Source organism: Megascapheus bottae, chromosome 12 (genome assembly GCF_031878675.1).
Source record: "Megascapheus bottae isolate mThoBot1 chromosome 12, mThoBot2.hap1, whole genome shotgun sequence".
Lineage (NCBI taxonomy): Eukaryota > Metazoa > Chordata > Mammalia > Rodentia > Geomyidae > Megascapheus > Megascapheus bottae.
The window spans coordinates 6,298,231-6,314,709 of record NC_143520.1 but is presented as its reverse complement, the minus strand read 5'-3'; the positions used below and the strand labels follow the sequence as shown (position 1 = coordinate 6,314,709).

The 16,479-nt window shown below is 39.3% G+C and overlaps 1 protein-coding gene across 1 annotated transcript in view; it reads right to left on the bottom strand.

Moving 5' to 3' along the window:
* Pde11a (phosphodiesterase 11A) overlaps positions 1-16,479 on the bottom strand; it is a 350,018-nt gene that overhangs the window by 304,179 nt on the left and 29,360 nt on the right. Inside the window, exon 2 of the mRNA XM_090342568.1 lies at positions 3,675-3,833. Within this exon, the coding sequence (XP_090198694.1) occupies positions 3,675-3,833 (159 nt within the window). The remainder of the gene's footprint in view (positions 1-3,674; positions 3,834-16,479) is intronic.

Genomic DNA, 16,479 nt, shown 5'->3' with positions numbered 1-16,479 from the left:
CTGCTTTTTCTCTGTGTGGTACTGAGGAATCAAACCTGGGTCTTCATGCATGCTGGGCAAGCACTCTACCACTAGGTGAAACTCCCAGCCCATATTTGATTATACTTTTATTGCAACAGGTTCAAAACTAAAATTTGCTTGGGTTATAGACAGAAAGGGGAAAAAATAATGAGATGAGAATATGCAAAGGGAATTTCTTAAAATTTGGTAATTCACTTCGTTTTTAGCATCTAAGTATCTGAAAGGCAATGGAGTAGTCATAGAAGTCACACAAACTTGTGTGCAGAGTTGTTGTAAAATACCCCTGTAATATATCAATATAAATATTTTTGCAAAGTATTTGAAACGTACTTGTGGAAGGCATCTACTATGGAAGCTAACTCTTTATATGGTGAAAAACAAGCTTGTCATTTTTGTTCCCATTAAGTCACTCTTATTAATGGACTAGTTTTTGCGAGGAAATTATTATACTAGAAACTACAGCTGGCAATCAAAGTGTAAAGTATCCAAATACAAGACTAAATCTCATCGCAGCAAAAATCCTTGCATAAGAAAGACATGTGTGAATGATATCCAGTCTTTGGGGGACACTAATTTGTCACTCCTATTAGCAGAATGCATTCATCATCTCTTTTCATCACAGTAAACTTACATACCTTTTGTACTTTTGACATCTTGTAGATCCTAAATAATAGTTTCACACAAGCAGAAGCACTAGAGAAATGTCAGACAAAAACTATGACATTTTTCCCATTATCTGGCTATGAGTCTCAGGCCTGTTGCTCTGCAGAGGCTCATTGGCACCACCCGGCACCATCCTCAACACCCGTTGGCAAGGAAGCATCACCAATAACAAGTTTCTGGCATGTGGCCAATCCCTGGCAGCTGAACTCAGCTGGCTATAACCCAGCTCTGCAGGGTGTACAAGCGTGTCAGCATGAAGGATGGTACCAGAATAGGTGTACCACATTACAAGCTGAAGAGAGGGGACCATAGGCTGAAAAACTCCCCCTAGAGATTAACCAAAGAAGAACTTCAGGCAACAAATGATGTACATAAACTGTCGAAAAATAAGCGCCATAGACATATCTATCAAGTCTTAAGCGGCATGGCAGCAAGAAATGGCACCTTTGGGGCTGAAGCAAAAGCAACCTGGGATTGCAGATAAGAGCTGGTGTTCACTGCCCTTTCCAGTTTTCACACTGCTCTGCCCATATATCACAAATAGATCACAAATGTTTACTCCTAGCCAGGTCTTGCTATTTCCTTCTACAAAATAAAGCATCTCTTTACTCACTCAGGAATAGCCATGTGATTAATTAATTGATTGCAAGGTCTCTCCTCATACCATCTGAATCAGCTAGCCTATATACATCACTGAAAATCAGGAACATTTGCTTGAAATCTAGGAAGTGAACTATAAAATTTCAATCTTTTCTTCTGTTTGGTCTGTCTTTATGTGCACCTCCAATGTGAATTCCCAAACTACTAATTTGTCAGGATGTAATTTAAGTTATTAACCTATGCATAGGGAGACTATTTCACACAAAACTCTCACCATTACTGATAAAAAAAAAATTCCTGCTAATTATCGAAGAACTTTGAAGAGCGTGATTCTTTTCAAGGCAAGTTTTCAAGCACAGGTTGGATGACCATCTGTCAGCCAAAGGTCAACAATAGATGAAGATTGGGAGGTGGGGGAGGAGACCTTTCCAGTCTTCTCCAAAAATTTTTAATTGATACCATACAGCCATGGAATCACAGGTACAGATTTTTCAAGAAACAAAATAAGATTGCAGAAACAATACATGCTTACTACCAAATCAATGTAAACAGGTAAGGTTCATTTATTTTAGGCAAATAATTAACTGATTTGCATACTTAAAATGGTTTTAAATTTATAGAATATATAAAGCTATTTATAACTTACAGCCTCTCAGAGCTGAAATTGCAAATTATCATGACATGTAAAGCGTATGATGCTTGGCATACAAGTCCTGTCATCCAGATGAGATGGTAGCAAAATAGCAAGGCTTGTGCAAAGGACTTTAGCTTGACTTGTATGGTAAGATTTCATGAGACTCATTTATCAATAAATGCTATACTAATTACTTCGCGTCTATTGATCTATTTTACTTCTTGAAACAACACCGTGATGCTGTAGGGACAGATAGATTCATCACCTGGTTAAGAGTCACTCAGCTGATGAGCAACAAAGCAAAGACTTGGGTCTGACCTAGACAATTTCTGCCTCTCACATAGGATTCATGAGGCTGCGTTTTGCTTCCTTGCTTCCTACTTGTTGACAACCCTAGAATGACTTGTGCTGCTGGAGTTTACACTATCACTATGGAATGAGGTTGTCTGAAGCCTGCTTGGATGACAAAGGAAGACTAATTTTAGTTTAAAAATGTGAATTGAACAAAGTTGGCAGGACATTGAAAAATAGGAATATGCAGGAAGCTATAAATGAGCTCAGTATTTCCAAAATCTAGCTGATACCATGGAAGGAGTTACAAACTTTTCCTGCCTTCTGACTTAGTAATTTTAGTCTGCGGAATATACCCCAAGAAAATAACAAAAAACTAACGATGAAATTTGTTAAAATGTTCATTCAGAGGCTGTTTACATTCATAACAATCTAGGGGAAATACAATAACAACAAATTCTCAGTTATAGGACAATGGCAAAGTAAACTAGGCTAGGAAGATAAACACTTTATAATCTCATAAGAGACAAATGTAGGTTTTTGAAATGTTGTAATTCTACCAGAGAAATGACCTCAATCAAGACTTTCTTCATTTAAAACTCTTTTAATTTCCCTATAATCAAATTTTATGTTCCTCTTTTATACCAGGATATTTACATTAATTTAAAGCGTTAGCAATTAACACTAGCAAATAGCAAACCCACATACAGAAAGTTCAATTATACATGTTTTTTAATCAAATAGGAAAGTAGCAGTCATCAACCTTAAGCTAACAAATTTGAAATTTACTTTTGTTGTAAGTTTTATAAATATTCAACTGGATTCTATTCAATATGAAGGTAAGAGTATAAACCAGAACTTAAATTCTCTGAAGATCCTCTATTTTAATATAAGCTACCAAATAAACCACCAATAAAAGAACTCAAAATATCAAAGGAAAAAGTACATTACTTTTACCAAGGTCAACTGCTCTTCAGGAACAAAAATAATGTTCTTTTTATTAGCAATTTGAAATAACAATCATATAACACTCACTTTGTTAAGTAAGGTTTTTAATATAAGAACTGAGAAAACAATTATTCATTGTAGTTTAAAACTACAAGAAGAAAGTGCTGAGTCCCTGAAATGCAGTCATTTTCCCCTCTCTTCCCTTGGGTCATGTGTGAGGGGGTTGTAATCTTCAATTTTAAAAGCTTACCAAGGAAGATAAAGATAAGAATAACAAGAATATTACTGAGCCTTGTAATGAAAAGCAAGCTTAAAAAAGATGAAGTAATTATTTTCAATTATAGCACATTCTATGAAATACAAAAAATATCTCCCATTACATTTTGTATGAGAATAGCTCTTTGATCTTTGAATGGGCTAATCGAACAGCTATTCACATAATTCTTGTCTTTTCAGGGAGAATAGCAATCAGTGCTCTAAAAGGAGGGTGGAAGTCATGTGAGGAATGAAATCTTACTTTTTCGTCATCTTCAGTAAATGGAGCACCTTCAGGAATCTTATTTATAGCTTGGGCCACTCCAATAATCTCCCCATCACTGCTTCGGATAGGCATGCACAATAGAGATTTCGTCTTGTATCCTGTGAGCTTGTCAATTTCATCGTTGAATCTTCGATCCTAAAAATAAGACAGAGAAAGCATTCACCGGTAGCACCTTATCATTGAGGAAGAGAGTAGAATGTAACTCTGGGGAACTTTCCCCGTTCATCATTTTGAAAATGAACGTCACTTCATGTGTAATCCACTAGTGGAACATAAACAATAATAATTCATCACATACCAAAGTTGGGGACAGGGCAAATGTTCTGAAGGAACTCCACAGTCTAATATTTAATAAAGTACACTTTTCCTAAAGACAAATGGATATGAAATAGCATATGAGAAAATGATGTGTTAAATTATGTTAAACATTATGAAAATTATTAAGAAAGTGACTCAGATTTAAATGATCCCCTTAAAAAAAAAATTGCTGAAGCCAAGCATGGTGGTAAACTTACACAATCCCAGCAATTACGAAGATGAGACAGGAACAAAGAGAGTTCAAAGACCACCTGAGGCATATCACAAACCATGTTTTTTTTTTAATTGTCTGGGTAATGTATACGGGGGTTACAGTTACATTCGCCAGGTAGTAGGTGCATTGATACCCCTTCTCATGTTTTTTTTCATATATTTTTTATTGTGATTAATAGAAGGGTTACATTATATTCACCAGATAGAAGGTGCATGCCTAGTGGTAAGAGTGCTTGTCTAGCATACATGAAGACCCAAGTTCAATTCCTCAGCACCCCACATACATAGAAAAAGCCAGAAGTAGTGCTGTGGCTCAAGTGGTAGAGTGCTAGCCTTGAGAAAGCCCAAGGACAGTGCTCAAGCTCTGAGCTCAAGCCACAGGGATGGCAAAAAAAAAAAAGGCCAGGAGTTTGGCCTAGTGGTAGAGTGCTTACCCTTCTCATGTTTTTGTCCCCATTTACCTCCCCAAACCCCTCCCAATCATTTTGTAAACCATGGTTTTTTAAAGCTAACTCCAAAAATGGAGTCAAGAGAAGATGAAAATATTATCCATAGAATCCCATTAAAAATATAGAATAGTATCTATTTTTCAACTATCAATAATATCACTAGGGTTAAAGGTTGGTATTCACAAAGTCTTCAAGTGACATGTCAAGATTCCTTAGTAATTACAATGGTCACAATGAGGAGCTTTGACAGGTACCACTTTAAATAAATAATCATGCTTAGCATGACCATTTATGAGACAAACTAGCATCATCACTTCCTGAGGTGATGTCATAGGAAAGACACAGCACCATCAAGAATATGAAATGTGGCTGGGAGCTTGGCCTAGTGGTAGAATACTATGCACGAAGCCCTGGGTTTTATTGCTTGGTAACACATACACAGAAAAAGCTAGAAGTGGTGCTGTACCACAAGTGGTAGGGCATTAGCCTTTAGAAAGCTCAGGGACATTTCCCAAGCCCTGAGTTCAAGCCCCAGAAATGGCAAAAGAGAGAGAGAGGGTAGAGTGGTAGAGTGCTTGCCTCGAATGCATGAATCCATTTCTCAGTATCACATACACAGAAAAAAAAACAAAACAAAACAGAAGTGCAGCTATGTCTCAAGCAGTAGAGTGCTAACCTTGAGCAAAAGAAGCTTAGGGACAGGCCCCAAGCCCTGAGGTCAAGCCCCAGGACTGGCAGAGAGAGAAGGGGGGAGGGAGAGAGGAAGGAAAACAGTGAAAAGAAGGGAGAGGGTGAAAGAGAGAATATGGAATGTTCTTATCAAACATGTTACATGACTCATATCACTCAGGAAAATAAATTTATGAGACATGCACAGTAGTGATCATTCTATCTGAAACCCAACTTGGGTTCTTCGAAACTGTCAACATTGTGAAAAGGTTCAACTAAAATTAAAGCTAAAGAAATTCATGGGAGCTGTGATGGTTTAATGAAGGTTTAAGAGGCCCAAAATGCAAATGGCATGTGGAAATGTCAAACATTCCACAAAGTCTATTTGGGGGAAAACAAATGGATAAGGTTGAACATAGACTCAAAATGAGGTTATAACATTGTCTCCAGAAACTTTTCTAGGTACGAGAATGCTGTTGCTGTTACATAGGAAAATATTCTTATTACTAAGATATACCTGCTATGCTGGTCTAAATATAATACTTTCAAATTACCAGAGGAAAAAAGAAAAGATGGAAAGAACAATGACAGAAAGCAGGATGAAAGAAATGGGAAAAGGGAGGGGAGAGAGAAAGAAAGAAAGAAAAACAAACCAACCACAAAAGATAGGCTCCTTAAAAAAATTGACTAGTTGAGATCGGGCGCATTCAGGGTGATATGGCCATAGTATTTTTGATTGTTTCCCATATGTAAAATTTTGGTTGAGTTGTTAAATGGTGTTAAGTATTGCAGATGTGAATGTGTAAAGTGATTTTAACCATATGTAATTGGTCCCAAGGCCTGATTTGCAGTAACTATTGCTGTTTTATTTACCAAGGCTTTGTTGCTTTGTATATGCATTGGGTGGGTGTAAAGATTGTGTGTCTATCCAACAGGGAGCCACAGTATTTAAATTAACCAACCTAATGTTACAACTTCTTTGAGGTGGCCAAATGTAAACTAAAAAAGCCTTAATTAAAGTGGTATAATTTTGTATAACTTAAAAAAAATTGGCTAGATGACAGCAGAAGCTACAATTCCTTCAACAAAAATGAGAAACTGGGTGAACACTTGCTTTGCTTTCAAGCCAGGAGCTAAAGCTAAGGGCTTTTATGTCCCCTACAGCCGTTTGTCTGCTCCAGATGCATTAAAAAGAAAAAGAAAAGAAAAGAAAATGCAGTACTACCTACTGCCATCTCAGAAATGTGAATGCAATCCCTCAGCTATGGCTGCTGGCTCTTGACAAGGGAACAGCCTCAAAACAGTGCACTTACAGACTTGTCACTGTGTTCCTCACAGGACTTGTGGTGTTGGTACCTGCCATCCCTTTAATTACATGGCCACTCCAATATCAAAAAGACAAGAGCTCTCAATGCCATGATTAAGACTAACTTCTGGGGGCCGAGAGTTTGGCCTAGTGGTTAAAGTGCTTGCCTACCATGCATGAAGACCCAGGTTCGATTCCTTGGTACCACATACATAGAAAAAAAAAGCTGGAAGTGGTGCTGAGGCTCAAGTGGTAGAGCTCTAGCCTTGAGAAAGTCCAAGGACAGTGCTCAGGCCTTGAGCCCAAGCCCAGGACTGGCAGAAAAAAAAAAAAACTAACTTCTGGTCTGGAGACCCAAGTGGATCAAGAAGGATGATTTTGGAAGGACTATGTAAAGGTCCAAAAACAGAGAAACACTTGGTAAATTCCAACATGTTCAATGTCAAGGTTATAGAACGTTGGAAGCCACTAAGGAGCACTTTGGGCCAGGCTGCTTCCCCTACTAGATTGAGAAGATAGTAGTACTTTTACTTCCTTCTGTCTCCTCATAGCCTGACACATTGCAGTCTTCTGTGAATTCAAAAACTTGACATAAAACGGAGACAAAAACATGAGAAGAGATATCAATGTGTGAAATGTAATGTACCTACTACCTGAGGAATGTAACTGCAACCTCAATATTGAAATGAAATTATCCCCAAAATAAAGTGAAATAAAAACTTAATATAACAAGTGTATTCCTTGACCACATACATGGAAAAGAATTTCTGTGTGCACGCCAAAGAGTTAAAGGTAGGACCTCAACAACTTTTTTCTTAGCGCTTAAAAAAAAGCCATATCTTCAAGTAGTTGTACAAAAGAATTTCAATCCAACAGGTCAGTTTATGAGTGCAATGGGTGTGAGTCAATCTCATGCCTTTGATCATTCTCCCTCACCTCTCCTACCTAACTCCACCCATCCTCTCAGTTCTCCTAGTTTGGGCAATGAAGGACAAAAGAAAAGACTAATGAATTCATAAGACTTGAAGAACTTTAGAAAGGTTTTCAATTTTTTAAAACTCCCATGTCCAGTTGATACCAAATATTCATGGCTACATGTCTTAGAAAACTTTAAATTTAGAAAATATTAGTATCTTTTAAATACTAGGAAAATGGACTTAGATAAGAGATCTATTAAAATGTGTATCTCTTACAAATGTATCAAATATTGTATGTTCTAAACTGAGAATTAGTTCTCAAATTGGTTTATGATACTTTCTGTAAAGCAATCTGCTATAACTACAATAAAGGTATGAAAATTGTTATTTCTCCACTATGACAACCTGTAAAGCTATCTATGAAAATTAAGCACTTTTTTTAAATTATATAGTATTTAAAAATTAAATATTATATAATAAAAGCAAATTCTACTCATGGATTAAAGTATATGTGAAAAATACAGCACAATGTTAAGATTTCATAAACATAGATAACCTGCTTTTATCTAGTTGTTGAAACATTTTTAAAAGAAATTAAGAACTTTTTAATTTTTATTGTCAGGGTAATATATACCAGGGTTACAGTTAGATTCGTCAGGTAGTAGATGCATTACTTTTCACACACTGATACCCCTTCTTATGTTTTTGTCCCCAATTCTCTTCTCCCACCTCCTCCCAATCATCTTGTTTTCCTCCCTTCCCTTTCTTATTTCAAATAAACATATATATAATATAGAAGGTAACAAAGTCAGATAAAGCACAATATGAGATTAATCTAAGGGCAAAAAAAGAGAAGTGAAATAACATAGTACATTAAGAAGAAATTAAGAACTATTTTTAAATTAAGAACTTTATGGAAGATGACACAGGATTGGAATAGGAACTGCCAGGTTGCATAGTTCATTGTTTCCTGTAAGGCATGAGGATTACCTGGGTTAAGAACGACCACAGAGTTTTGAGAGATACAGATAAATACATTACTTGTGGAGTCTACATATCCTTTGGTGGATTGCTTGAAGAGAAAATAGAAAAAGAAAAATGAACCCAGGTTTTAATTTTTTTTAACTGTGTGGAGAGACATTCTATGAAATTCCACATATGAAGAGAGCAAAGAAGGTTGATAAATAGGCTTATTAAACAAGGTAATCCACATACTTTGACCTATTTCAGTGGTTATTCACCAAGACTACATGAGGAAGTTTTGAAATAATGCCTACATTCTGACCCATGCCGAATTGATTCACACAGTATTACATGTTAGCACACACACACACACACCTCATGCACCGAATGACGGAATGACTGGCCTCTCGACTCTTGGCCCATTCTTTCTAAGTATCCAAAGATGTTTCCCTACATGCATACAGAGAGCAGGCAGGCCATAAGTGCAGACTGCTTGACACTGGCAGGGCAATCCATCTAAGCCCGGCTATAAACATTCCATTGTAAGCCTAACCTAAAAGTCTTCCACCTCCCCTGACCTAGTGGTTTGTTCACTAACCTCTGCCTCCTTCCTACACCTTATAAAACCCCATTCCGGAGCCTTACACAAAGCTCCATACCCCTGGGAAGGTCTTTGTCCCTCGCTGACCTGTTCCTTACTTTCTCCTCCACTTTCCTAACACACACAAAGGGAAAGAACAAACAGTTGCATATTCTGGTAGCTGCACATCAGAGGAATGGACGGTGTTGAGCTGGACCTGAAATTCCAGTCTGGAATAGGAATGGCCTATCTACTCTGACCAGTGAAACAATCTGCATGTCTAGGAGGGTTTCTTTCCCATCAAAATCCAACTCAGAGAAGTCCAATCACTAAGGCTTCAAGCCTTCATTTCCAAAGCACTCAAAGACATACATGAACAATGCACAATGGAATGTATCAGTGTGACATTGAATGACAAAACAGTGTGACAATTCCTTCTTTCTAACCAATTAATTCTCTAACACAAGGGATAAAGTCGAAATTTGAGAAGAAAAATTTATCGCATTGAATTGTATGATAAGTATTGAACTTCCAGTTTATAAAATAGAAAGATCTATTTCACTAACTCTTCATAGTTTTCTTATTTTATTTATTTACTTTATTATCTTTAACTTATTGTATAAAAAATTCAATTCAACTTGCTTGTTTGTGAGTACAATGCATCTTTCGTCATTCTATCCCATCTCTCCCAACAGCACTCATCCCCTCAGTTAAAGCATGTTGAGACATGCTTTCCACATTTTGACTATACTGCTTGTAGTGTAGTCAGATTTTTTTTCTCAAAAATTTACTAAAATTTGATGTCATCAAGTTAACCTCATTTAATGAAAGCCAGAGAAGCTGGCATAATTGCATACTTTCCTACAAATAGTAATTCTTAGGTTTCTCTTCCAACTTAAAAACATTGAGAAACAAAGGCCCAAATTGGAATTACAAATTAATTTCAGAACAAAATAATATAAGAGAATGACAAATGTAATAGTAGGAGAAACACAGATTGATATGGCTCAATGTGGGTATCCATAGCTAGTCTTTAGTCAGAGAACTGTCCCAAAGAAAGTAAATTGCTCAAGATGACATACAAAGTTTTAAGAGGAAATACTAGAAGGAGGTGAATGGGTAGGACAGAAGGAGGAAAGTGTCTCCGAGAGAGGGAAACTTTTGGCCCAAACCCCAGAGGCAATAACAAGCTAGTCACAAGAAGTTAAAGATGCACAAGAAGTTAAAGATGACACTTGCTAGAAGAGTCAGAAGTGGAGCAGGAAAGACAAGCTTCAGCTCATAAAGGTGCCCTTGGGACTAAATTCAGAATTGATAAAGTATCAGAAGGAAAAGATAGGGAGGCCACCACAAGGTTTTAAGAAAGCCGATGATAATGATATAACTAGCCTTCATTTTAGATGAACTACTCTACTTGTACAGAATAAGTTGGAACAATAAGAGGAGCAAGGGGGAAATGAGGAAAGCAACTCTTTTTGCAATACCCTCAAAGAAAATAAAGTACTTAGGAATTACCTAGGAATGTAAAAGACCTTTGTGATGAAAAATTTTAAAAACCTGAAAAAGGAAATTAAAGAAGAACTGAGGAAGTGAAAAAAACCTCCCATGCTCTTGGATTGGAAGAATTAACATGGTGAAAATGGCAATCTTGCCAAGGGCTATCTATAATACAATGCAATACCCATCAATATCCCAATGTCATTATGTAAGGAAATAGAAGAAGCAATCCCAAATTTCATATGGAATAATAAGAACAGTTAAGGAAGAATATCAGTTCCAAGCTTTAGACTCTATTACAGAGCTATAGTAACCAAACCAGCCTGGTACCGGGACAAAAACAGGCCTGAGGATGAATGGAATAGAACTGAAGACCACAAATCAACCCACAGACCTATGGCCCCTTAATCTTTGATAAGGGAGCCAAAAATATACAATGGAAGAAAGACAACCTCTTCAACAAGTGGTGCTGGCAGAACTGGTTAAGCACCTACAGGAAACTAAAGTTGGATCCTTCCATGTCACCCTGCACCAGGATTAACTCCAAATGGATCAAAGACCTCAAGGTAAAAGCAGATATCCTGAAAACTTTACAAGAAGGAAAAGGAGATACACTAGGTCTCCTTGGCATAGGTCGAAATTTTCTTAATAAAGATTCAGAAGCACAACAAATGAAAGTTTGGACAAATTAAACTGCATTGAACTGCAGAGCTTCTGTATGGCAAACGACATAACTAGCAAGTTAAATAGAAAGTCCACAGAGTGGGAGAAGATCTTCACTATCCATACAGCAAAGGCCTCATATCTAAAATATATCAACAGCTCAAAAAATTGAATCTCTCCAAAACAAATCTTCAAAGAAACAACCATCCTATTAAAAGATGGGCCTAAGACTTACAGAGACTTCTCTGAAGAAGTAAGAATGGCCTATAGACCCATGAAGAAATGCTCGACATCTCTGGCCATGAAAGAAAAGCAGATCAAAACAACTTTGAAATTCTACCTCATTCCAGTTAGAATGGCCAGGATCAGGAAAACGAATGATAACAGATGCTGGAGGGGATGTGGCCAGGAGGGATCACTACTACACTGTTGGTGGGAGTGCAAACTCATTCAACCACTATGGAAAGCAGTACATCAGTTCCTCAAAAGACTAAACATGGAGCTCCCCTACGACCCAGCAATTCCACTACTTGGCATTTACCCAATCATCCAGAAATGTGGGGAGCTGCGAGGGCCGCGCCTTAAAGATGGCGCCGGTTTCCGCCTTCCGCCATCCCGACAGTGAGTGCTCTCTGTGAAAACAACTCCTTATATGGCTAAGTTTTGGCTTCTGGCTTGCTTCCGCATAGTTGGCCCTATCGGCATCTCCCACGTGGCTTTTCAGGATTGGCCAGGCGGAGGTCTTATAAGACCAGGGATAGGCCCAGGGGGAGGAGAGAAGAAAAGGAGAAGAATAAGGGAAGAAGAAGAAAGGAAGAAGCTTGTTAAGGGTTCCTGAATAAACTACTTGGAGAAGAATCCTGTGTCGCGTCTTCCTTGCTGGTCGAGGCGGAAGCGACAAGTGGTGGCCCGAACGGGGAACCATTCTACGGAGGATTCAGAACTCCTTGTGGTCAGGGCGGTGCACCGGAAAGTTCCCAGGTAAGTGGGAATCCACGATCAAAGCGGGCATAGTTCGGGGCTCTACTCTGTAGATAAGAGAGAGAGCGGCAACCCGGGGAGAAACAAAGATGAAAGAAGAGTGAAAGCATAACAAAGTGAAAACATTTTCTTAGCTGAACATGGGCGCCACGACATCACATCCAATTTTTCTGGCCCTCGATGAGCTGCTGCGTTCTAAGGGTCTGAAACTAAGAAAGGGTACACTGCAAGGATTTCTTAATGTGTGTGAAACTGGGCTCCTTGGTTTATTGTATCAGGGAACCTGACAGTAGCTTCTTGGGATAAATTAGGGAAGGATTTGGACTTTGCTTATGAGCAAGGCACGGTAAAAGCTGGAGTTAGAACCATTTGGAAAATGATTAGGGGGTAGGGGGTGTCTAGGGAAACCTGAAGGAACAATATAGGCTGAAATTGCTCACAGGGAAAGAGAAAAAAGACAAAGGGAAAGACACAGGGAGAAAGAGAAAGAAAACTCCTCAAAGACTAAACCAGTGAATGTGTGTGTGTGAAAGAGATTTTAATCATTCCCAGATCACTTCAGGAGGAACCTCGCAGAGGGCGAGGCAATGTCCCAGGAAGGGAGGAACCTCGCGGGAGCCTCTGGCCAGAGCAGTAGGGCGGGGCCTATTTTCTAATGAAATGTCAAAAAAAATTACCTCGCGGAGGGCGAGGCCTATTTTCTATTTTTCAATGAAAGAGATTTTAGAAGAGAACCAAATGGGTTCAGACTGGAACGACCGCGAATGTGTGTGTGAATGGTAAATCTAAATCTAAGTCAATACGGGGGTAAACAGTTTAAGAACAGGTGAAAAGCGCAGACTTGAGAAAGAATTAAGTGGTAGTGATCTAGAAAGCCTGTGCTCAGGTTCAGAATAGTTGAAAACAAGCTAAAGCTTTTTAAAGTCCCTGACAAAATATAGAGATGACGCCCCTGAGTCAGCTTGAAGAAGTTACAGAAAATGGATCTTCGCCCATAACCCCCTAAAAATGAAGGGACCAGAGTCATTTTTGGAAAACAAAAAGGGGGGACTGGAAGACTCCTAATTCTTCCATTGCCCTGCTATTCCCTATGGCTTGTGTGAATGTTGTTTTCTTAGTTAATGTTGGAATGTTTCCCTATTTTCTCTGTTGTAGTCAGAGCCACTCAGTATACTAGTGCCTGGACAGGCAGAGGAGAATGCTTTCCTGCTCATCAGTAAAAAAAGACTTTGGTGTTTTCCTGCCCTTACTGCTGCGAGTATTGTCCTTGCCACTGTGGTTCCTACAGAGAATGCTTTGAATGTGAGGACTGGAATTGTTATGTGCACAAATGACAATATTCTAACTTTGGGTTATTGTTATCTTGATCAGTTTTGGGATTGATCAGTTTGGATTTTTATGTGCTATAATTGTAATATTGTTTGCCTACAAAGTCAACGCAGAAAGTGAATGCTAATGTGACAGTCATCTGCTCCCATGGAAGTAGGTGCATCCCCTCAGGTCTGATTTGCTTAAATGGATGGCTGGTAGTCAAAGACGGGCAAGTCCCAGCTGTTAGCCTATCGACCTAAGACAGGAGCCAAGTAAAAAGGACTTGGTGATCCCATGAAGAAGACTAATAAGCTTGGAGACACCTAAGATAGGCACAGCCGATCTAATATGGTGGTAGCCCCACATATCCTAAGTTTTGTCTTTTTTAGATAAAAACGGGGGAGATGCTGGGGGCCGAGTAATGCCATTCTAATAACTTTCTACTGAGACTTGTAGTAGAGATAAAACACGTGGATCTCTTTGTCCTGTCCATCTTGTATACTGATAGGCTCCCTCACCCAATATAAGGAGGGGAGTTTGTTTCACCGTAACTAATGAGACATGAATGATTTGTCTGCCATCACTGCTAAAGCCCTAGATTTACAACAGGTGGCGAATGCCCAATTAAAAGGGGGGTTAATGTTGTTGAATCAGCGTATCGATTTGGTACAGGAGCAAGTGGACACCTTGTGGCAATTGGCACAATTGGGATGTGAGCAGAAGTATGAGGGTCTGTGTGTAACAAATGTGGTGTATAATAACTTTACATATGCTGCAAATTTGTCTAGACAATTATCAAGTTATCTTTTAGGAAATTGGGCTGGAGAATTTGATGTATTAATGATGCAGTTGTGGACTGCCATTACGAGTGTGAATTCTACCCGGGTTGATGAAGCTCTACTGCAGGACGTTTCTTCCTGGATCCTGTCGGCAGTGGGGCACCTGAAAGAGTGGGCGGGAATGGGATCATTAATGGGATTTCTGGCCATAGTTATCCTGTTATGCCTGTGACGTAATTGCTGCATGAGGAGCCTCCAGCGTCGAAACATGGCTATGTTGGTCCAAGCTTTTACTGCCATAGAAGCAGGACAGTCCCCCTATGTGTGGCTTGCCACACTTAAAGAGTAAGCGCAGGATGCGAGGCAAGCGCACTGCACTTGGGAATCGCTTCCCAGCGCGAGCCCCAAGAAGAGCATGTCAGGGTGCATGTGGGTTGATGCCCAAAATCCCACCTCTGTAAAAAGGCATCGGCCAGGTCTGGTAGTCCTTGGGAAAGGTACCGCCCAGGTGAAGACCAGTGCACGGTCCTGAACAACAATTTTTAGCAGAGCCCTGACCTCTACTCTTGCCTGCTGCTTAATAAATAAAAAAGGGGGAGCTGTGGGGAGCTGCGAGGGTCGCGCCTTAAAGATGGCGCTGGTTTCCGCCTTCCGCCATCCCGACGGCGAGTGCTCTATGTGAAAAACAACTCCTTATATGGCTAAGTTTTGGCTTCTGGCTTGCTTCCGCGTAGTTGGCCCTATCGGCATCTCCCACGTGGCTTTTCAGGATTGGCCAGGCGGAGGTCTTATAAGACCGGGGATAGTCCCAGGGGGAGGAGAAGAAAAGGAGGAGGAGAATAAGGGAAGAAGGAGAAAGGAAGAAGCTTGTTAAGGGTTCCTGAATAAACTACTTGGAGAAGAATCCTGTGTCGCGTCTTCCTTGCTGGTTGAGGTGGAAGCGACACAGAAATAAGGACATACTAAATCCACCAGCACTATTTACCATAGCAAAGATATGGAACCAACCCAGATGTCCCTCAATACATGACAGGATCAATAAAAAGTGGTACTTAGACACAATGGAACTCTATGTTGCCATCAGAAAGAATGCCATTGCCCTATTTGTAAGGAAATGGAAAGACATGAAAAAAATCATATTTGTTTTTTATATATTTTTATTGTAATTAATAGAGGGGTTACATTATATTCACCAGCTAGAAGGTGCATTACTTCACATACATTGATACCCTTTCTCATGTCTTGGTCCCCATTTCCCTCCCCCCACCCCCACCCCTCATCTTGTTTTCCCCCCTTCCCTATCCAATTTCAAATAACCCAATACAAATATATCCGATATATCAGGTAGCAAAGTGAGATACTGTAACATTATGAGATAACCAAGGGACAGCAAAAGAGATGAGAGATAACATAGTACATTAAGGACAACAATCATGCATTACATGGCTTTTGTTTTTATATCCTAGAGATCCTTTCATTTAGCGTCACACTATATGGCCTTATGTATCTAGGTTTTGCTCTATTGTCAATCTCTGCTAGGAGAGCCCAAGATTTCTACTGATTATGACAAATGAGGGAAACCATTGAGCCTAAGTTCCTTTGAGTCTGGCTTACTTCACTTAATATGATTTTTTCTAAGTCTTTCCATTTCCTAACAAATGGAGTGATGTCTTTCTAACAGCAGCATAGAATTCCATTGTGTACAAATACCACAACTTGTTGATCCACTCATCAACTGAGGGACATCTAGGTTGGTTCCATATCTTTGCTATGGTGACTAGTGCTGCAATGAACATTGTTGTGCTGGTGGATTTAGTATGTCCTTGTTTCTGGATAATTGGGTAAATGCCAAGTAGTGGAATTGCTGGGTCATAGGGGAGCTCTATGTTTGGCCTTTTGAGGCACTGCCATACTGCTTTCCATAGTGGTTGAACGAGTTTGCACTCCCACCAGCAGCGTAGTAGTGATCCCTCCTGGCCACATCCCCTCCAGCATCTGTTATTAGTTTTCTTGGTCCTGGCCATTCTAACTGGAGTGAGTAGAATCTTAGAGTTGTTTTGATTTGCATTTCATTTATGACCAGAGATGTCGAGCATTTCTTCATGTGTCTGTAGGCCATTTTTATTTCTTCTTCA